The sequence below is a fragment of the Aquarana catesbeiana genome, linkage group LG08 (assembly GCF_042186555.1).
Source record: "Aquarana catesbeiana isolate 2022-GZ linkage group LG08, ASM4218655v1, whole genome shotgun sequence".
Lineage (NCBI taxonomy): Eukaryota > Metazoa > Chordata > Amphibia > Anura > Ranidae > Aquarana > Aquarana catesbeiana.
The window spans coordinates 48,861,528-48,883,815 of record NC_133331.1 but is presented as its reverse complement, the minus strand read 5'-3'; the positions used below and the strand labels follow the sequence as shown (position 1 = coordinate 48,883,815).

Sequence of the window (22,288 nt, the reverse complement as noted above, 5' to 3'; positions counted from 1 at the left end):
CTATTTATGAATTATAAATTGTAATCCAATGGTTAAACCAGGGTTAGATAAAGTGAATGTTGAAGATTATTCTTGTAGTGTAGAAACCTACAACTCTCTAGTTCCTTTAAATTCTCCTGTGTGGGACTACAGGTCCCAGCACACTGTTACAGATTCAGGTGTATGAGTGCATTAGGAAAATTTTGGGTAGCAGCCCTCTCACCCAACCAGGTCTGTGTAGTAGAACAGCTCCGCTCCGCTGTACTTGGTCTTGCTTCCCGCCGGCCGGTCGGTGCCGTTACACCGCTCCGTTATGCAAGATGAACCAGGACCCTCTAATGTCTCCGACAGGTGCCTCTGGATCCTTCCCAGTTCTGCTGCACCGCTGATACAAAGCAAAGTCTCTGGTTGTGCCACTCCGCAGTAGGTGTAGGCCGCGCTCTCTGGAACACCTCTGGACAGGTCCTCACAGGCAGGCCACGCATCCAGAAGAGACCTAAGACAGCCGCTTTGGTCTTTTTATAGCCTACCCAGGATGTATTTCAGTGCTGGTAAATCACTCGGCATTCTGGGTAGGTAGGTTATTGTGAAAAGCAAATAGTTACTTCCAGTAACATTGCTCACATTCTTGAAATGTGAAAATAAAGTCCATTCCACATTTTGGCCACTAGAAGGTGCCAAATACTAAATTATAATATTCATAAATTAAAATTGTATTACATTAGCAGGCAAAAATGCTAGATATATAATTTTATTTTTATTTTCCCTTTTTTTAATCTTATGATTCCCTTTCTTGTACATTCAATATAATACCATATAGTCACCATTGTTTGGTGTGCCATCTAGCTGCTATGTTCCATCTGCATGCAGTACTATTTGCATCAGTTAGCCCTGTATGTAAGTCTGTTTTTTCCTTTTTTGTGTGCCTAGTATGCTGTTTTTATATTCATCATGTTACTTATAGGCTTGTATAAGCTTAGTGGTCCTCGCTGATGTCTGCCCATAGTCCATAAGAAGCCCTGCTTCCAATAACCTCTTGTCATTGCTTGAAGGAACCAATTTGCTGTTCTGAAACTCATTGCATGTTGATGACATGACTTCCGGCTTGTGGTCCATTCTGATTGCTGGTCCCTTTCCGCTGACGTCACTTCAGGGATTCAGTTTTCATGCTGTTTCAGACAGCTTAGCTGTCTCCCCAGTATCCAACTTCACAAAATGTTGCCATAGAGTTACATCTTCAGATATTCCTGGGACCACCAGAACGCCGGACCACCTGCCATATTATGTGTTCCTACCCATCTACCCTCTAAGTGTTTTTTAACCCTTTTGGGGGTTAGTTTTACTTCAGTGCCTTTTTTTTTTTTTTTTTTTTTTTTTTTTTTTTTATTCTTTAAAACGTCCAAAGATTTATTCGTCAATTGTGCAGATCCAGCCATGGATTAATGGTTTGGGAAAGGCCCTCTTCTGTTCCGGTATGATTGTCGCTAAATAGGACATGTTTTGACAACTTTGAGTAGGACCCCAAGTGGCCTGAACAGACCTCAACCCCACTGAACTACTGTCCTACATATTACAATATGACTCCTTCAGTTTTAATCCTGTGTCAAGGTTACTGAAAGTATTTGAGTATTGTTAACTTGCTTTCTCACACCAATCATTGAGCTAGTGCTGACAATGCACCAGAAAATTTCTGTGTGGTTTTTGTTTTTTATTCATGAGTTTCACAAAGTCTGCTCTGATTATATTGTAGGTCTGGATCCAGCTGGGCCATATTTCCAAGATACGCCACCCGAAGTCCGACTCAACCCCACAGATGCGGTCTTTGTTGATGTGATCCACACTAATGGCTGGTCTTTGCTGCATTTTGGTACTGTAAATTGTTGTTCATCTGTTTTCCCTTATCGTCTTTCAGGACAGCACTTGAGAGAGTGACTCCTCCCCTTGCAAACAGGAAACGCCTCTTCCACCAAACTTTAAAAGGAGGCTCCTTTCCACACATTGTCAGTTTTTGTGTTTCCTCCGGAGGGAACACTTCGTGGGGAAGTCAGGGCTCTCAGGTGCTGTCCTGGGAGCTCAGGTTTCCTGTGTTTTTTTTTTTTTTTTTTTTTTTTTTTTTTCCAAATACTTTTTACCTCATGAGAGCTGTTCCTCCCATTCCACAGCTGATGAAGGTGCTGCTGGCTGGGCTCCCTCTTCACTGGGCTCAGGGTGAGTCCGACTGTTGTGGGCATCGCTCCTAGGCGGCGGCAAGACAGGCGGTGGCCGTTTACTGTTTTTTTTTTTTTTTTTTTTTTTTTTTTCTCGGGTCCACCGCCTGTTGCTTATTGCGCCGCCATCTTGGGGATGGCAGCGGGGCTCCATCCGCTGGAAGTGAGGCGTCCGGAAAAGGGGCGGCGCCCACAGAACAGGCATGCGGCGTCATTTCCGCCGGAAATCGCAGAGGGAAAGGAGGAATGGGGCTGGTGCTTATTTAGCGGTTCCGGACTGGCGCTATTGGAGTCCGGAACCGGCGTTTTAGCCACACAACACAGCAAGCGCTCCTCGATGGAATCGATGGCGGCAGCGAGTGGGACAGGCACCAGCAAGGCCCAGGTAAGGGGCAGTTGTATACTGTCCTCCTTGTACTGTGGGGTCTCTCTCTCTCTCTCTCTCTCTCTCTCTCTCTCTCTCTCTCTCTCTCTCTCTCTCTCTCTCTCTCTCTCTCTCTCTCTCTCTCTCTCTCTCTCTCTCTCTCTCTCTCTCGGGCCTGTCTGGGTACATAAGGCAATTTAGTTCTTACTGTGCACCTGTGGTGAGCATCCTTGAATAGGACAGGTTGTCTCACTGGGATGGTTTCTTCTTTTGTCTCATGGCAGGCCAAGAGCTCTGATCCAGTGGCAAAAAGAAAATGCCCTTCATGTAAATCCAAGCTACTTGAAGGATGGAAGAAGACGTTCTGTCAAGCCTGTATTGATTTGCTAGTCGAAGAAGCTTCTTCTGCTTGCAGCGACTTGATTGCATCTGTTAAAAAAGAACTTGACGCGACTATTCAATCATTTAGCTCTTCACTAGCAAACCCATCCCTGAGTCAGCCTACTACCTCACAGTCCTCTCAAGGCTCACTTATAGTCCCGGCAGTGGAGACTGAGGCATCTCCTACTCCAGAGGGACATTCCCCCTCTCAATCTGAGGATTCTGATGAGGGGGAGGAAGGAGAAAATTTACCTTCAAAGTTTAAATTGTCTTTAGAACAGGTAGATGGCCTGTTAAAAGCAATCTATACCACACTGGGTCTGGAGGAGGAAAGAAGGGAGTTATCTCTGCATGACAAAATGTATGCAGGGCTTGGCGAACACAAAAATCGCAATTTCCCAGTGCACTCTGTTATTTCTGAAGCAATTAAAGAGTGGACAGAGCCAGAGAGAGCCTTTCTTTCCCAAAGCCTTAAAAAGGTGTTTTCCTTTTGATGAAGATCCAGCGGCGGTTTGGAACAAAAACCCCAAACTAGATGCCACGTTTTCCCAAGTCTCGGTCTACAGATTTGGCATTCGAGGACATGGGGGTGTTGAGAGATCCCATGGATAAAAGGATGGACCAGCTATTAAAAAGGGCTTGGCAATCCATCATGGGAAATCTTAAACCTGCTATGGCGACTACGGTGGTATCCAGGAATATGGAGTTCTGGTTAGAGCAACTTAAGGCCCATATCTCAGCAGACTCGCCAAAACAAGAAATTTTGGACTCATTCTCAACTCTGTCTGTCGCTGTCGCATTTATATCTGATGCATCAGCGGAATCAATTAAAATGACAGCTAGATCTGCTGCCCTAGCCAACTCAGCCAGAAGGGCTCTGTGGTTGAAAACTTGGCCGGGGACGCGGCGTCCAAAAACAAACTGTGGGATACCGTTCCTGGGTGACTTGCTTTTTGGACCTGACTTAGATGCGGTTCTAGATAGAACAGCTGATAAAAAGGTCTTTTGCCATCAAAAAGAAAGCAGCCAGTTAAACGTTTTTTTCGTTCCCAAAGGGCTCAGGAACAAACCAAACCCCAGGAGAAAAGAAAAAATTGGGCATTGCAGAAGGGTAAAAGAAATGTCTTTTTCCATCCTCCTGCAGCCTCCGGTAAAACGCAATGACTTGTGCGTACCAGTGGGGGGGAAGGCTTCAGTTTCCTCCCCCTTTGGGCCAGCATGACAAGAAGTCTATATATTTTGGACATGCTGTCCCAAGGTTACAGGATAGTTTTCGGATCGCCCGCCAGAAAGATTCTTTGTAACAAACCTACCAAGGGATCTAACAAAGGCTCTGGCCATGAAGAACCTTTTAAAGGATCTGAGGCACCAGAGGGTAGTGATACCAGTATCCCCAGAAGAACAGGGTCAGGGTTTCTATTCACACATCTTTCTGATAAGAAAACCATCCGGAAACTTCTGTCTTATTCTCAACCTAAAACCCCTGAACAAGTCAGTCCTATACAAAAAATTTTGTATGGACTCAATTTTCTCTGTCAGGAACATTGACAAAAGATTGTTTTATGGCATCAATCGATCTGAGGGATGCTTATCTTCATGTTCCTGAGGTTTGCGGTGAATATGGGCAAAGAGATTATACATCTGCAGTTCAGGGCCCTTCCCTTCAGCCTGTTGTCAGCTCCTCGTATTTTTACGAAGATAATGGCGGAAGCTCTCGCCCCTCTTCGTCTCCAGGGGATTGCGGTTATTCCATATATAGACGACCTCCTCCTTTTTTTTTTTTTTTTTTTTTTGCCCCATCCAGGGAAAAGTTGCAGGAGGATTTGAACATAGCCCGCAGTCATTTGGAGTCACTAGGGTGGATAGTGAATGTTCAAAAATCAAATTTTATCCCAGCTCAGCAATTACTGTTTCTGGGTTATTAGATTCGGTGGAGCAAAAGATTTTTCTCCCAGAAGAGAAAAAGATCAAGGTCCAAAGGGTAATAACGGCACTACAAACAAATCAACTGATTTCAGTCCGAAAGGTTATGTCGGCTCTGGGGACATTAACCTCTTCCATGCCAGCCATCCAATGGGCAAGGCTGCATTTCAGGACTCTCCAGAGGTTCCTTCTAAGGACATGGAACCACAGGACAGAGTTTGGATGCAAAAATAAAGATCCCCACCAGAGTCAAACGTTCACTTTGGTGGAAAAGTCAGGTGGTACTGCACAGGTCTTCTTTGGTCGTTTCCGACCGGAAAAGTGGTCACAACAGACTCCAGTTTACAGGGATGGGGGGCCCACATGGGTCAGACCTTAGCGCAGGGAACATGGTCCCAGTTCGAGGCCCAAAGATCCTCAAATTGGAGAGAGCTGAGGGCGGTTGCTCTAGCATTAACTTTCTTCTCTCAAAACCTCACAGGTTGCCATGTCCAGATTTTGTCGGACAATGCCACTACAAAAGCCTACCTGAACAAACAGGGAGGCACAAGAAGCAGGGCTCTTCACTTACACTCAGTAGAGATTCTGGAGTGGGCGGAGAACCACTTACTATCTCTATCCGCAGTCCATCTAAAAGGCACATTAAACGAAGTAGCGGATTATCTGAGCAGACAGAAAGTTCAGGAATCAGAGTGGAGTCTGAACAGGAAGGTGTTTGCATTAATCACCAGTGTTTGGGGCCTTCCGCAGGTAGATCTGTTTGCTTCAAAACAAAACTCGCAGCTCCCAAAATTTTTCTCCCTTCAGAGACAATTGCTCTCAGGGGATAGATGCTCTGGCACATTCGTGGGATTTTCACCTAGGGTATGCTTTTCCTCCATTCAGGTTAATCCCTCTAGTGTTGAGAAATTCTGAGAGAGAGAATCAATAATTCTGATTACTCCATATTGGCCAAAGAGCTTGGTTTTCCACATTTCTTCAGTTGGCAATCAAACCATGTTGGCATCTTCTGCTCAGTCAGGATCTGTTGATTCAGGGGCCAGTGCATCATCCAGATGTAGGCAGATTGAATCTCACTGCCTGGTATCTGAGGAGCAGTTAATGAGAAGCAAAGGCTTTTCAGAACGTTTAACTTCTACGTTGCTTTCCAGTAGGAAAAAGGTAACCAGGGATATTTACGCCAAAGTCTGGAAAGTCTATGTTGCCTTCTGTCATTCTGAACATAGGAAGGTAAAAGATCTAGTTTCAGTACTAGAGTTTTTGCAAAAAGGTGCAGACAAGAATCTGGCGGTCAACACTCTTAAGGTGCAGGTGGCAGTTTATCTGGAGAGATCCTTATCTTCAGAAACTCTGATCATGAGATTTTTCAAAGCACTTTCCAGGTCTAGACCTGTCCCGGTGAGGCATTTCCCAAATTGGGATCTCTCGGTGGTTCTGCAAGCTCTGGCAAAAGAACCATTTGAGCCTTTACAGGCCATATCCCTAAAGAATTTAACTTTGAAGACTATTTTTCTGGTCGCAATTATTTCAGCAAGAAGGATTAGTGAACTGCACGCCCTATCAGTAAAAGAGCCTTTTTTTTGTCAGTTTTTCCTGATAGAGTTGTCCTTAAAGTAGATCCAGGGTTTTTGCCAAAAGTGGAAAGCTTTAGTAACCGGTCTCAGGAGATTACTCTACCAACCTTTTCTGCTAACCCTTCAGGTGCAAAGGAAGAGCAGTTTCACAATTTAGATGGAAGACGTATCCTATTACATTATTTGGAAGCAACAGGAGGGTTTAGAGTTTCAGATTCATTATTTGTTCTTTTTTCTGGAAACAAAAGGCCAACAAGCATCGAAGGCATCATTGGCTAGATGGCTTAAGACAGCTATTTCTGTAGCCTATTCTCAAATGGGTTTATCTTCCCCGCTGGGAATTAGGGCTCATTCAACGAGAGCTCAGGCCACTACATGGGCAGAAAGAGCTGGTGCCACCCCAGATCAGATTTGTAAGGCGGCTACGTGGTCAAGCTACTTAACGTTTGTCCGTCATTACAGACTGGATCTCCTATCAGCAGGGGATCAGCCTTTTGGCAGAAAGGTTCTGCAGGCTGTGGTCCCTCCCTAGGGGGGTAAGTCTCTATTATCCTCAAGTGCTGTCCTGAAAGACAATAAGGGAAAATTCAAGTTAGACTTACCGGTAACTTTTTTTTCCTTGAGTCTTTCAGGACAGCACTTGAGAGAGTGACTCCTCCCCTTGCAAACAGGAAACGCCTCTTCCACCAAACTTTAAAAGGATGCTCCTTTCCACACATTGTCAGTAGTAGAGAACCTCTGGCCCCAAACTGGAACACATAATCGAGATATGATTAGTCACACTAATTATCCTGAAAGACTCAAGGAAAATAAGTTACCGGTAAGTCTAACTTGAATTTTCAGTCTGTCCTCCCTCCAAATTGATGCAAAAATTCAACATTTGTCCCATCTTGTGACAGGGACAGAAGATTTCTGTTTTTTTATAGTGCTAAAAGCTGTTTCATTCCATCTATTTGGGCAAGGTGTACATTCTGTTTTTGTTCTGACTTTTTACATGCTCTAGAAAGTCCCATCTTGGAAATTCAGGGGTTTATTTTTGGTGGATTGTGACCTCCCACAAGCTAGACTTATAAAGTGGGTCATGAAGGAAGATGTCATTCCTAGCTAGACATTTTGTGAATCTTGTGCAAATACTAAAACATTAACTTCAAGTTCTACACTAATTTAACGCTAACCTTTATTTATTTTTATTTTTTTCCAGGGTTCGGCATGACTCAGCCTGTTGGTCATCTGGACTTTTATCCCAATGGAGGGCAGAGCATGCCAGGCTGTGATGAACTTTCTTTCTCATTCGGCAACATTGATGACATGTTTGATGGTAATTCAGAGCCTCTTCCAAAATTGTCTGTACCTCAGCAGATTGCTACTGTAGCATTCTGATGGCTGGATTTGTTTTCTTTCCAGAATTGGATGACAAGGTTACTTGTAACCATCAGAGAAGTCACCAGTTCTTTCAGGAAAGCATTTTGCGACCTTATGGCTTTATCAGCTACCCAGCACCATCATACAGTGCCTTCCAACTGGTAAGAGCGTAGGTAAAAACACCCACTCAACATGACTCCAAAATTGGACATGAGCAATTGACTGACAGTCAAAGCTCTACAAGTTGAACTTTGCCTGATGTAATACAATGCGGCATCTTTTTAAAAATATGGGTTCGTCCAATAAGCCTACGTGTCTCTATACATATCGTAATCCATACAAATGTGTACAGTATGTACTCCATTGTCTTTGATAACTTAATTTTCTTTTATTGAATATACAATTTTTGTAAAACTTCTTCTATTTTATATGATATAATTACTATTTTTGGTCACTTTAAAAATCCTGCCCACTAAAAGGTGTGTGTGTGTGTGTGTGTGTGTGTGTGTGTGTGTCTCCATATATAAATCACAGATCCTGCATTCATGTAATGGATCACATATTTATTGCACAGGAGTATCGACAGGGCAGCATCACTTCATCTGCACACTTCTAAATAAATCTGAGGTGAAGCCTCCATTAATCGAAATGTATTATCCCACCACCATTGTTTAGCTGGTTAGTGAGCATCACGTTTGCTTAAAACTGAGCATGTGCAGATTTGCTAACACTGCTCTGTAAAATCCCTAGCTGAATTAAAAGCAGCAGGATCCACCAGGTGGTTTTTCTTTTACAGAAAACAAATTTCATTGACTAAATATGAACAGCATGTAATGCACCATTTGTGTGGGTTTAGTGACGCTTTAAAGATTGCATATCATCACAATTGTGTCTTTTGACAATCACTTGACAGAGTTAATGAAAATGGCTTGTTTCTGCCTGAAGGATGGGTGCATATTAAACTTATCATATTTGTAACCTCTTCCTCTTTACAGGGTGCTGGGTTCCCCTGCAGTAACAAAAGCTGTGCCATCATGGGTTATTATGCTGATGGCTATACCCAAGACCCAACTACCAGAAAGACCTTTTACCTTGTCACTGGAGACACCAATAACTTTCTACGTATGCACTTCCCTGACTGTTTTTACCTAAGTCTTTTTTATTGCCGATGAGAACATGCCATCTTATGTGGTGCAAATCTGGGCATCAATTGTGTTTTTAATGTGATGGTGCTTGGTTACTTGTCCTCCCACCTTAAGCCTGATCTGAAGTAATTACATTTTTCCAAGTTTTTGCCCATAAACTCGGGCTTCCCGGAAGCCCATTATTCCAGGGTGCTCTGGTTCATCAACTCTAAACATCCATGGAAATCAAGGACCATATCTTGATCCAGTAGCTCTTAAATACGGGGATCCAGAGGAACTAATTCATTTCCTGAAGTCCAATATTGTGTGGGGTGGTTTTTTTTTTTTTTTTTTTTGTTCTTTTTAAGATGCATAATTATGTCTGCAACCCAACTCTAAACATAGAGGCCTTGCATGCTTTTCCTTCCCTTTGCTTAATAACTCAGTCAGCCATTGTCTTTCAAGTAAAGCTGGCCATAGACGGTGTAATTTCTCTTTTCCTGCCACAACCACTGTCTGCGGTCAAGGGCTAATGGCCCAGGTAGCAGGAGACTAAATTCTATGGTGGACAGTGTTTAGAGTTCTTGAGGTAATATACGAGAACTGTTTGGCCCACCTTTAAGAAATCCCCTTTGAAAAACGCCCTCTAGCATTTCTAGCTGCAGACACTTAAGGGCAGGTGGTTCATGTAGCATTTTACTTCCTGGATGCCATCTGCCCTTAGCTCAAGAATGCAGGCAGAAGGGTGTGCTTTGAGATCCCTCAGCTGAGATGAAAGAAAAATGCACAAGAAGAATTTGGGGATTTGTAATATATTGGCCTAGGCTAGAAACCAGAAGGCAATGAAAAGGTTTAAAAACAAATTTTCCTGCTAGCAGTAAGGATTAAATACCAGTATTAAGAGTTCTGTTTTTAAGCTGGAAAAAATAGCGGGACTGTGCATATGTGGATTTGGACCTTGCTGATTTTAGGCTGGGTGCACACCATTTCAAATTGGATGCTAGTTCCCTTCATCCAATTCACAATAGTAGATTTTTGACTGGCTCTCTATGGAGCCGGTTCACATATCTCCGCAGCAGGTCCAGTGCGTTTTGAACAAAAACACTGCGTCTTTTCTGTTTCAGGTCCAAATTCGGGCTGAAATCGGACCTGAAATGGTGAACCAGAATGCACAAGACCCTGCTGTGAGATGGATGCGGTGATGGTGTGAACCCATCCTTATGCTTGTTCTAACTGAAGGCTAAAACATCTACCTTCTGAACCTTAGAAGTGTCCCTTTGCAGGGTGCTGTACAGGGGAAGGTTTACCCTCCATAATGCCATTTTGTCTAACTGGGGAATTTCTTCTTCTAGGCTGGAGGTACCACGTATCCATCACAATTGCTGGGTCAGAGTTTGTTTTGGGGTCTCTTTCAGTGTCTCTCTGTGGAAAGGATGTATGTTCCAGTCGGTATGAAATTTATAGGTAGGATTGTGTCTTGTTCATGTATCTATTTCTGGTTTAAGGCTTATTAAAGATTTGTCAGACCTTGGCCTAGCATGGCTTAAAGTATGGATAAACTCCGTGATAATGCAATTTTAAGTCATGGTTTGCAGACATGTTCAATTTCTTAACAGAGCAAAATTCAGACAACCCTTTTCAATTTTCAGAGATTCGGATGTATCCAACTTTCCAGGTCACAATAGTAGCAAATTTCAACGAATCTGAAATGACAAAATAAATACATATTGCTATAAATACAGTAAGGTATAAAAGTGAAACAAGACGATTCCTACTTGGAATATAAATAGCCATCTTCCATAATTCTAATTTTGAATAGACTGGAACCTGCTATTCAAGCTTCAGATCAATTCTATATTTTTGGTTCAATTTTTATTTGAATACTTTGAATCCAATGGAAAAACTTTGAATATCGTCAAACAAAACAAGCTTCATTACGAGTGCAATGAAACAAAATTGATAACCTCCACGTATGGTCCACTGTTGTCACAAATGGGGAAACTACCCTGGTAAATGCCATGTAGCAATCAGGAAGTGGCTGTAAATAAGCTGCGGGAAGTCAGTGGTTCTGAGGTGTAGGAGGGTGTGTTTTTGTGTGTGGTGGATTTTTATCTTTTTCATAACATAAGACTATGATCTACTCTGCTTACTAAGCATCACCACTTCTGGGGTTTCCAGTGCTAGAGTCCTCTTGTTAAATGGATTGACTGTACTCCCAGGCTTTCTAAAAGGGGATGATAATGATGTAATATTTGTAGATGACAAACTGCTGTATGTGTCTGGGTGTCTCACTGACTTCAATCAGGGACACAATACAGCAGCACAATGGCTTTGCAGAACTGCAAAGTAGGAAGCAGGCCCTATCTTTGTAATATGCAATTCTGACCGACTCCAAGTAAAAATGAATCCATAATTGTCAAAATAAGGATTTTCAAATGCGAACACACATTTTTTTTTTTTATGTTGAAGTGTTCTCAGGAAATACAAGTCACAAACTTCAAATTAATGAGTTTCCTTTTTAACAGAAGGACTGCCAAGTAACTATTTCCTTTGTTTGCAGTGGACTTCTTCGTTCTGGTTCAACCTATTCATCTTTCATTGATGTGGGGTTAGACGTCAAGCCCGTCCAGAAGGTGGAATTCATTTGGCATAAAATGACACTCTACTTCCTACATCCCAAACTAGGTGCCTCGGTTGTCGTTGTGCAATATGGACCAAGTGGCACAAAGTATGTATTCCCATATAAAAATTTTCACTACATCTTTTCGCCACTTGCTGATCGCCCTATAGCAGTTTTACTGCTTCAGGGTGGCAGCTGTGTGCAGGATCACGATTCTGCATTTCTGCCTGCAGGGGGTGCATGCCACCGGTGGGTTACTTCTGCGAATCTTAACAGCAGATGCCGATCTTGGGGTGCTGGAAACTCTGTTCCTCGGCACCCACCAATCTTCAGTAAACACAGAATGGGATCTGCCTATGTAAACAAGGCAGGTCGCTGTTCTGATGGGGGGGAAGGGATGGATTCTGTGTTCCTGCAAAGCAGGGACTAAAATTGATCACTTCCCTTAGTGAAAGCAGCACATTGCCCTAAATATTTAAGCCCTTGCCAGCCAGTGTCATTAGTACAGTGTCATTACCATTATATGCATAATCCATAAACATATCTCATAGATTGTAGCTGCTATAACATTTGCATTGGCAAATCAATATATGCTCATTACATTTTTTTTTACCAAACACTTGTAGCAGAATACATATTGGCCTAAATTTATGATGGAATTTTTTTGTATTTTTTTTATAGCAGAAAGTGAAACTGTTTTCAAAATTTGTCGTTTTTTTGTTTTATAGCATAAATGTAGTGGTGATCACATGCCACCAAAAGAGCTATATTTGTGGGAAAAATTACATACAGTCCAACTGGAAAGTATTCACAGCGCTTCACTTTTTCCACATTTAGGTTACAGCTTTTTTTCCAAAATGCATTAAATTCATTCTCTTCAAATTTCTACAAACATACCCCATAATGACAACGTGAAAGAAGTTTGAAATCTTTGCTAAATTATAAAAAAAAAATTCTATGTACGTAAGTATTCACAGCCTTTACTTAATACTTTGTTGAAGCACCTTTGGCACCAATCACAGCCTCAAGTCTTTTTTTGACTATCATGCTACAACCTTGGCACACATATTTGGGCAATTTCTCCCATTCTTTGCACAACCTCTCAAGCACCATCAGATTGGATGGGGAGTGTCGATGCACAGCCATTTTCAGCTCTCTCCAGAGATGTTCACTCAGGTTCAAGTCTGGGCTCTGGCTGGGCCACTGAAGGACGTTCAGAGTTGTCCTGTAGCCGTTCCTTTTTGTTATCTTGGCTGTGTGCTTGAGGTCATTGTCCTATTTTAAGATGAACCTTCACCCCAGTCTGAGGTCCAGAGTGCTCTGGAGCAGGTTTTCATCAAGGATGTCGATGTACATTGCTGCATTTATCCCCCCCCCCCTTCCGATCCTGACTAGCTTCCCAGTTCCTGCCAGTGATAAACATCCCAACAGCATGATGCTGCCACCATGCTTCACTGTAGGGATGGTATTGGCCAGGTGATGAGGGGGTGCCTGGTTTCCACCAGACATGACACTTGTCATGCATGCTCAAAAGTCCAATCTTTGTTTCATCAGACTAGAGAATTTTTTGTTTTTCATAGTCTGAGTCTTTCGATGTCCTTTTGGCAAACTCCGGGTGGGCTGTCGTGCCTTTTTACTAAGGAGTGGCTTCCGTCTGGCCACTTTACCAAACAGGCCTGATTAGTGGAGTGCTGCAGAGATGGTGGTTCTGGAAGGTGTCTCTCTCGCTCTCGCCAACGGCCACTTTAGGAAGAGTCCTGTTGGTTCCAACCTTCCATTTACGGATTATGGAGGTCACTGTGCTCATTGAAACCTTCAATGCTGCAGGAACTTTTCTGTGCCCTGATACAATCCTGTCTGAGGTCTACAGAAAATTCCTTGGACTTCATGGCTTGGTTTGTGCTCTGACATGCACCGTTAACTGTGGGACCTTATATAGACAGGTGTCTGCCTTTCCAAATCATGTCCAATCAACTGAATTTACCACAGGTGGACTTTAATCAAGTTGTAGAAACATCTCAGGCCGGGTTCACACTGGTACGACACCACAGTTGTACCACTTTGCCCTGCAACTCGAAGTCCGACTTCAATGAACAGAGATCCGACTTTGATCCTCGACAATACCAGGCGCTGTCTGGTATCTTTTAGTAGGAACTCCACGCCAAATTTAAAAACAAAGGCATGGGTTCCCCCTCCAAGGGCATACCAGGTCATTCGGTTTAGTATGGATTTTCAGGGGAACCCCCATGCCAAAAACGGCGTTGGGGGTCCCCCCAGATCCATACCAGACCCTTATCTGAGCACACAGCCTGGCAGGTCAGGAAAGTGGGTGGGGATGAGCAAGCGCCCCCCTCCTGAACCGTACCAGGCTGCATGCCCTCAACATGGTGGGGGGCTTTGGGGCAGGGGGGACCTGCGCCCCCCCACAGCACCTTATCCCCATGTTGCTGAGGACAAGGGCTTCTTCTCGACAACCCTGGCTTTTGGTTGTCAGGGTCTGTGGGCAGGGGGTTTATCAGAATCTGGAAGCCCCCTTTAACAAGGGGGGGGGGGCCAGATTCTGCCCCCCCACCCTATGAGTATGGGGTACATTGTGCCCCTACCCATTCACCCAAAAGCCACATCACAGGTTTTTAAAGTAATTTTAAGGCAGCTCCATCGTCTCTTCCGATTTTTTTTTTTTTTTTTTTTTTTTCTCCCCTCTCTGGCTCTTCTGCCACCTCCACGGACCATGTTCTGTCTCTGCCGGTTCTTCTCTGCTGATGTCTTCTAGCCCTCTCCGGTTCTTCTCCCTCTGTCTGCTGTCTTCTCTGCTATCTTCTCGCTCTTTTGCTGGGTTTTCTCCGCTGTCTTCTACCTCTGTTCTTCTTCCAATGTTGACTCAACGCTTTCCTGCTCTAATGCTTGGTGTGCCACTACTTATATTGGCATGGGGCGGGGTCACCGGGTGATGTCATCTGGAGGCCTTATGTCACTGCCTGGGGCATGATGGGGTGGTTGTCATAAGGGTCTTCCCCGCCCCATGCCTATATAAGTAGTGGTGCACCCAGCATTAGAGCGGGTGAGTGCATTGAGTCAATATTGGAAGAAAAACAGAGGGAAAAAGCTGAAGACCCAGCAAAAGAGCGAGAAGATGGCGGGGAAGACCTGGCATAAGACAGCGGACAGAGGGAGAAGAACCGGAGAAGTTGGAAGAGACCCCGGAGCTGCCTAATGATTTTAAAAACAGTTGTCTGTATTACACTTTTTTTTTTTTTTTTTTTTTTTGTAGGGGTACAATGTACCCGATACTCACATAGGGTGGGGGCAGTGATATGGGGGGGCCCCCTTGTTAAAGGGGGGCTTCCAGATTCCCATAAGCCCGCAGATCCTGACAACAGCCACTCTTGTTGGGAAGAGTCCCTTGTCCTCATAAACATGGGGACAAGGTGCTTTGGGGTAGGGGGGCGCAGGGTCTCCCCTGCCTCAAAGCACCCACCCCCCCATGTTGAGGGCATGTGGCCTGGTACGGTTCAGAAGGGGGGCACTCACTTGTCCTCACCCCCTTTTAATGACCTGCCAGGCTGTGTGCTCGGATAAGGGTCTAGTATGGATTTTGGGGGGGGGGGGCAGCATGGGCGCTCACCTTTAAAATCCAGACCAAAGGGCCTGGTATGCTCTTGGAGAGGGAACCCTTTTTTTTTTTTTTTTTTTTTTTTTTTTGCGTGGAGTTCCCCTTCAAGATCATCAGAGCGCAAGTCGCATGCCAAAGTCAGATCAGTCAAGACAGCAATCCAACTTCAGTGATATTTAATGGGTTGAAGTAGGATCAAAGTCAGACCAAAGTAGTGCAGGGAGCATTTTCAAAGTCTGACCGACTTGTGTCAAACCAGTTAAGATGGCTCCCATAGGGAAACATTGATTTTCACACATCATGTGACATGTGCTCCCAATATCGGAGCGTTTTGTCATACAGGTGTGAACCCGGCCTGAAGGATGATCAGTGGAAACAGAATGCACCTGAGCTCCATTTTGAGTCATGGCAAAGGCTGTGAATACTTATGTGCATGGGATTTTTCATTTGAAATCTTTGCAAATGTTAGACTTTTTTCACATTCATTATGGAGTTTTGTTTGTAGAATTTTGAGGAAAATGAATGTAATCCAGTTTGGAATAAGGCTGTAACATGACAAAATGTGGAAAAAGTGAAGCTGCTGTGAATATTGTCTGGATGCATGGTACATTTTTTATTTGGATACAGCGTTGCATGACCATGCAACTGTCAAAGTATCGCAAAAAATGCCCTAGCCATGGCCGAGGGTAAGTCTTCTGCAGGTCAAGTGGTTAAACTGAAATACTTGGAGCCTTAGGTGCAATCTGAGAAATTGTGAGAATTTGCACAAGTGATATCCAAAAGAAATTTGGATGTGATTAAGTCCATCTTAAAGTAGAACTATAGGCAAAACATTTTCATTTTGGCTGTGACCTTTTTGGGACCTTTTAAGATTTGCTTTTTTTTTATTTTTTTTTTTTTTATGGTAAACAGGACAAATAGAGGGTACATCTCCCTAATAAGGGCACACTGCAGTAAAAACTGACAGGGTTCCTAATCCTCCTCCAGTCTTTCCAACACTTCAATCAAATATAACTAAAGGTTTTAAAACTTTTCCCGAGTGTGGCTCGGGGTTAAAATTCAGGACCATTAGCGGTAACCCCGAGCCACACTCGGGATTACATCGCAGGATCCTGGTGTGGCTTTGCTTACCATGTCCCCCGCTGTGTCTGCGGGCTCTGTCCTCCCCTGAAGCCTCTCCGTGCCAGGCTCCGTTCCCTGCGAGCGGTGCGATGCACGGGGGCGGAGCCTGGCGGCAAATTCAAAAAATTTTAAAATCATAACACATACAGTACTGTAATCTTACAGATTACAGTACTGTGTGAAATTATTTCACATCCCTTTTGTCCCCAGTGCTTTGTCCTATGCCCTGCATGCAGTTTTATGTTATATACTGTTCTTTCTGCCTGGAAACTTGAGATTGTCCATAGCAACCAAAAAGTGTCCCTTTACATCAAAAGTGGCTTTAGATCAGCTAGAAAACAGCGATAGTAAATTAGAACACTTGCAGAATTGAGCGATAGTGAATCGTGGGGAATTTTTTTTTTTTTTTTTTTTTAATATTATAATTTATGTTTTTGTGTTTCAAACTTTATCATACCTGGGATATCTACTAGACTCTTGTTTGGACAGATTTAAGTGTGTTATTGTTAAGAATTAGACCTACAATATAACGCCAAATTTCCATGCAAAAGAATTGTACCGCTTTCAGCACCTAAAATCTGAAATAATCATACCGTCAGGGAGGTTAACTGTTGGAAGCCAACAGCATTCTGTAAATTGGCTGCTGACATGGGTCTATACAGAAATTGGAAGCTAAGGGGGACTGTAAATAAAAAAAAAAAAAAAAAAAAAAAAAAAAAACCTTTTAAAAAATCAGCAGAGGATTTATTTCTGGCTTTTGGGAAATGTAGCTTTGTGATCTGTTTATAGCTCTAAAGGTGGTGTTCTAAGAACACAGAAGGGTTTGCCTTAAACTTCACTAGGACTTTCTTTGGCTATGGTATTCATTTTTTACCTTAACTGGATTGGCCTGTAAAACATTTAAATAAATAAAAAAAATAAAGAGGGGGGGTGAAGTAACAAAATACACTGAAGCAAAAAAGCAGCTTCACTTTTTTACATATGACCTAAGTGCCATAGGTGTTGGCCTAGACCAGTGGTCTCCAAACTGCGGCCGGGGGGCCAGATGTGGCCCTTTGCTTGCCTTATCTGGCCCTTGGGGCACCAATCCTCCCACTGATACAAGCAGCTGTTCTGCCCACTGACACCAAGGGGGCAGCATTCCTCCCACTGGCAAAAATGATGGGGCACTATTCTTCCTACTAATGCCAGGAAAATCTCCACTCCCACTGGCCACAGTTTGGGGCCCCCTCTAAAGTCTGAAGGATCATAAACTGGCCCTTTGTTTAGAAAGTTTGGAGACCCCTGGCCTAGACTCTGAAATCTTTCTGCAGGACCTGGTCCGCACTCCTAAGCTTGGATTTTGGGTTATGGTCTAAATATTCCTTTCTGACTAGAAAACACATATCTTGAATCTTCTTTGAAACTACATCTCTGGTTCATGTTGCATGTTCTTTTCCAGGCACACGTTTTGTTCAGATGACCTGACTGAAGAAGATGAAAACCAGTCACTGGAAAAATGTTCCCTTTCCCATCCTTCGTGATTTTTTTTTTTTTTTTGTTTTTTTGTTTTTTTGTTTTTTATAGATTGCTAATAAATGGAAGAAGGAAAAACCAAAATTGTAAAGTCTTGTATCAAAGCTGTCTAAACTTGTTTACTCTTCTATAGTTACTGCCCACAACAACTATATAACAGGTGTGTGTGTGTGTGTGTGTGTGTGTGTGTGTTGCATGGATCCACCCCTTCTACCAATACTCGTATGTATGATTCTATGGACAAATTTGTGGCTGCACGATCAAAACAGTGTTAATGCTGTATCAAGAGTGCTAGTGCAAAAATTCAGTAAATCAATATCCTATCAGTCTTGTAATAACATTTAAAAAGACTTCTAAAAGTCCATCAAAGGTGTCATTATTAGTGTCCAAATGTATTCACAAATTGTTCATAAACAATTGACACCTTTTGGACTTTATGAATTCTAGTATTTACTTTTTATTACAAGAATAACTTATTGGATTTTTATAGTACAATAATTCATACAGAAACGTGTACAAGGAAGGTGTAGATATTGCGCCAACTCCTGAAATAAACAAAATGAAGCAGCCAACACAACAATCTGACCGTTGCAAGTGTAAAAATAATAATAAAGTGTGGCGCTAATAAATGATGAGACACCTGTTACTAGACAGGTAGTAGTGATCTCTATAAAAAAGTGTTAAAACTTAAATGTGTACTCGTTGGGTAAATGTTAAAACATCCCAAAGAGAGAATAGAGATAAATAACAGTGAGTGCTTAGGTATGTGAGGGAGTGGATACAGTAACAAAACAATAGGTTAATTAAGAAACACTTGTGCATAAGATGCCATATTCAAAAAAAGAGCAATACAATAAAGTAATAATACAAATTGTCCCAGTATACTGAGTGTGCAGCTCAATAAAACGTATTGTTCGTTTGAGCAAACGCTGAGAGAGAGGACGTCCAAGACCCTAAGAAGGGTAAACATGTATAGATACTGGAAGTCTGTTTATTAAAAAGATGGGGTACTCCTAGTTAACTCCACAGCCATCTGGGCGTAGGCCATCTTCATATATAATGATTGAGGGCTGTTTTAAAGAAATCCTTAAATACAGGTAGGTTCTTCACTCATGTAGATGGTATTAACATAGAGAGAGAAAGACAAAAGGATGCCCTTACCAGATAAGGTGGACTCACAGGCCCTTGGCGGTGAGTCAAACGAGCTTGTACTGTCAAGCGGTATGGGGGGGACTATCTGTAAGAAGATCTTGTGTGGAATCTCGTCTGAAGTCCTCAGATGGTGTGCCAATTTGGGATCAGGAACCTCCAGGGTTCGGCTTTGGTCGCCGGTTGATCGTTTCCTCAGTGGCCCATCCCATGAACGAGTAAGCAAGGAAAAGAAGAAAAAAACTTCCACATAGTGTAAATCCTTATTTGTAAAAAAGCGTGGTAGCACTTTATTCAGGAATACACTCCGAAAAATTACAAGCGAGGGCAGTAAAAACTCGGTTTAAAATAACACGAATATATAGAAAGGCATAAAAAATGGTATAAAAACAGCGCAGTGAGTAGTGGTGGGGTGTAATCATAGAGATCCGACGCGTTTCGCCTTCCCAGGAAGCCTTTGATGGGCCACTGAGGAAACTATCAACCGGAGACCGAAGCCGAACCCTGGAGGTTCCTGATCCCAAATTGGCACACCATCTGAGGACTTCAGACGAGATTCCACACAAGATCTTCTTGCAGATCGTCGCCCCATACCGCTTGACGGTACAAGCTCGTTGACTCACCGCCAAGGGCCTGTGAGTCCACCTTATCTGGTAAGGGCATCCTTTTGTCTATACATGTTTACCCTTCTTAGGGTCTTGGACGTCCTCTCTCTCAGCGTTTGCTCAAACGAACAATACGTTTTATTGAGCTGCACACTCAGTATACTGGGACACTTTGTATTATTACTTTATTGTATTGCTCTTTTTTTGAATATGGTATCTTATGCACAACTGTTAATGAACCTATTTTGTTACTGTATCCACTCCCTCACATACCTAAGCACTCACTGTTATTTATCTCTATTCTCTATCTCTTTGGGATGTTTTAACATTTACCCAACGAGTACACATTTAAGTTTTAACACTTTTTTTATAGAGATCACTACTACCACACTTTATTATTATTTTAATTCATACACCTTAGGTGACTGCAGCTAAAGCTATTTCACATCTCTGGCATTTGATTTTATTGATTTGCTAAGTCATGCAGCTTGGCATGTATATGAGCTTGTTGGAGTTCCCATTCAAACCATGGTTATTAATATGGAATTGCCTCTTTATTTGTAAAAAACACACACGTGTGCAGGCCACCACTTAAAACCCAACACTGGTTCTAACCCTTCACTAATTTAGTCCAATATGTTTTGGATTGCTTCCCAACTCAGTATACTTACAACCTTATGTTAACAACTTGGGGGAAGGTTATTTTTGTTGTAGCATTACAGAGCACAAAACCAGCTCCATAGAGCTATGGTCTGACAGGTTTAGCGTGAAGGAACTTAAATGGTCTACTCTACACAGCCTTGACCTCAAACCTACAGCACACTGCTGAGATTAATTGGAATGGAGATTGCACAACATGTTTTGGCCAACATCAGTACCTGACCTCTCAAAATTGGCACAATTTTCCAGAGATTTACTCACATTTTGAGGACAGCCTTTTCTAAAAAGGGGGGAAAAAAAAAAAAAAAAAAAGCCTCCACTCTTCTAGAAAGGTTGTCCCCAAAATTGATAAAATCTTAGGAAATTTGTGCCAATTTTGAAAGCTCACATTTCCTAAGATTTTATCAATTTTGGGGACAACCTTTCTAGAAGAGTGGAGGCTTTTTTTTTTTTTTTTTTTTTCCCCCCTTTTTAGAAAAGGCTGTCCTCAAAATGTGAGTAAATCTCTGGAAAATTGTGCCAATTTTGAGAGGTCAGGTACTGATGTTGGCCAAAACATGTTGTGCAATCTCCATTCCAATTCATCCCAGCGGTCTTCTGTAGGGTTGAGGTCAAGGCTCTGTGTAGACCATTTAAGTTCCTTCACGCTAAACTAGTCAGACCATAGCTTTATGGAGCTAGTTTTGTGCTCTGTAATGTTGCAACAAAAATAACCTATGCGCACGTGTAAAAGCTTCCTCTCTTGGGGAGAAAAAAAAACTTTAACCCCCCCCCCCTAGCTGCCAACGGCGCTCAAATATTTGGACTCACAGGTTTGCATACCAATTTGAAGGCAGACATTGCAGTTACAATACAATTTGGTATAAGAGGAATTGGAGGGACCTGCTTATAAAAGCTTACAATCGAAGAGGGAGGGTCAAGTGATACAAAAGGGGATGAGCTGATGGAGAAAGTAAAAACATTGTATTAGAAGCAGGATAGGTTTTTTCTTTTTTTTTTTTTTTCTCATTGATTAAAGATTGATAAATTAATAGATGGTCGGACAAATTGGGGTAGGGAGTTCTAAGGGATGGGAGGAACTTGGGCGAAGTCCTGGAGAGGGGTGGTTTCTTTTCAGTTTTATTCTGGGTAGAGATGGGATGAACACCACCTCCCTGTTCGAGAGTGCACCACTCCAGTTTTATATAGTTAGGTTGAAAAAAAAGACACAAGTCCATCTAGTTCAACCATAAAAAAAAAAAAAAAAAAATTAAATTAAAAATATCATACAATCCTATACCCACAGTTGATCCAGAGGAAGGTGACCCCTCCCTCCCTGAAAAGCAGGATCCAATTTGCTACAGCAGGGGGAAAAAAATGCCTTCCTGTTCCCAGAGAGTCAATCGGATTTTCCCTGGATCAACTTTACCTATAAATGTTAGTACCCAGTTATATTATGTACATTTAAGAAAGAATACAGGCCTTTCTTAAAGCAATCTACTGATCTGGCCAAAACCGCCTCTGGAGGGAGTCTGTTCCACATTTTCACAGTGCTTACTATGAAGAAACCTTTCCATATTTGGAGATGAAATCTCTTTTCCTCTAGACATAGAGTGCTCCCTTGTCCTCAGTGTTGACCATAAAGTGAATAACACCAAGTTCACTATATGGACCCATAGATATATCATATCCCCCTTAATCTCCTCCAAGAGTGAATAAATTCAGTCCCTCTAATCTTTCCTCAAAGCTGAGCTCCTCCATGCCTCTTATCAGTTTGGTTGCACTTCTCCAGTTCCCCCGATATCCTTTTTGAGAACTGGTGCCCAAAACTGAACTGCATATTCCAGATGAGGTCTTCCTAATGATTTGTACAGGGGAAAAGTGATATCTCTCTGAAGTCCATACCTCTCAATACAAGAAAAGGACTTTACTCGCTTTGGAAACAGCAGCTTGGCATTGCATGCTATTATTGAGCTTATGATCTACCAAAACCCCCAGATCCTTCTCCACTGTTGATTCCCCCTAGTATGTATGATGCATGCATATTCTTAACCCCAAGTGCAAAATTTTACATTTGTCAACATTAAAACCTCATCTGCCACATAGTTGCC

At 42.6% G+C, this 22,288-nt stretch overlaps 1 protein-coding gene across 1 annotated transcript in view; it reads left to right on the top strand.

Annotated features, from left to right (window-relative positions):
• Nucleotides 1-17,792, top strand: part of LOC141106662 (pancreatic lipase-related protein 2-like) — a 54,089-nt gene extending 36,297 nt beyond the window's left edge. Inside the window, exons 6-12 of the mRNA XM_073597604.1 lie at nucleotides 1,730-1,846; nucleotides 7,630-7,746; nucleotides 7,833-7,951; nucleotides 8,786-8,912; nucleotides 10,267-10,378; nucleotides 11,475-11,642; nucleotides 17,711-17,792. Coding sequence (XP_073453705.1) covers nucleotides 1,730-1,846; nucleotides 7,630-7,746; nucleotides 7,833-7,951; nucleotides 8,786-8,912; nucleotides 10,267-10,378; nucleotides 11,475-11,642; nucleotides 17,711-17,792 — 842 coding nt within the window. The remainder of the gene's footprint in view (nucleotides 1-1,729; nucleotides 1,847-7,629; nucleotides 7,747-7,832; nucleotides 7,952-8,785; nucleotides 8,913-10,266; nucleotides 10,379-11,474; nucleotides 11,643-17,710) is intronic.
• The last annotated feature ends 4,496 nt before the right edge of the window (nucleotides 17,793-22,288 follow it).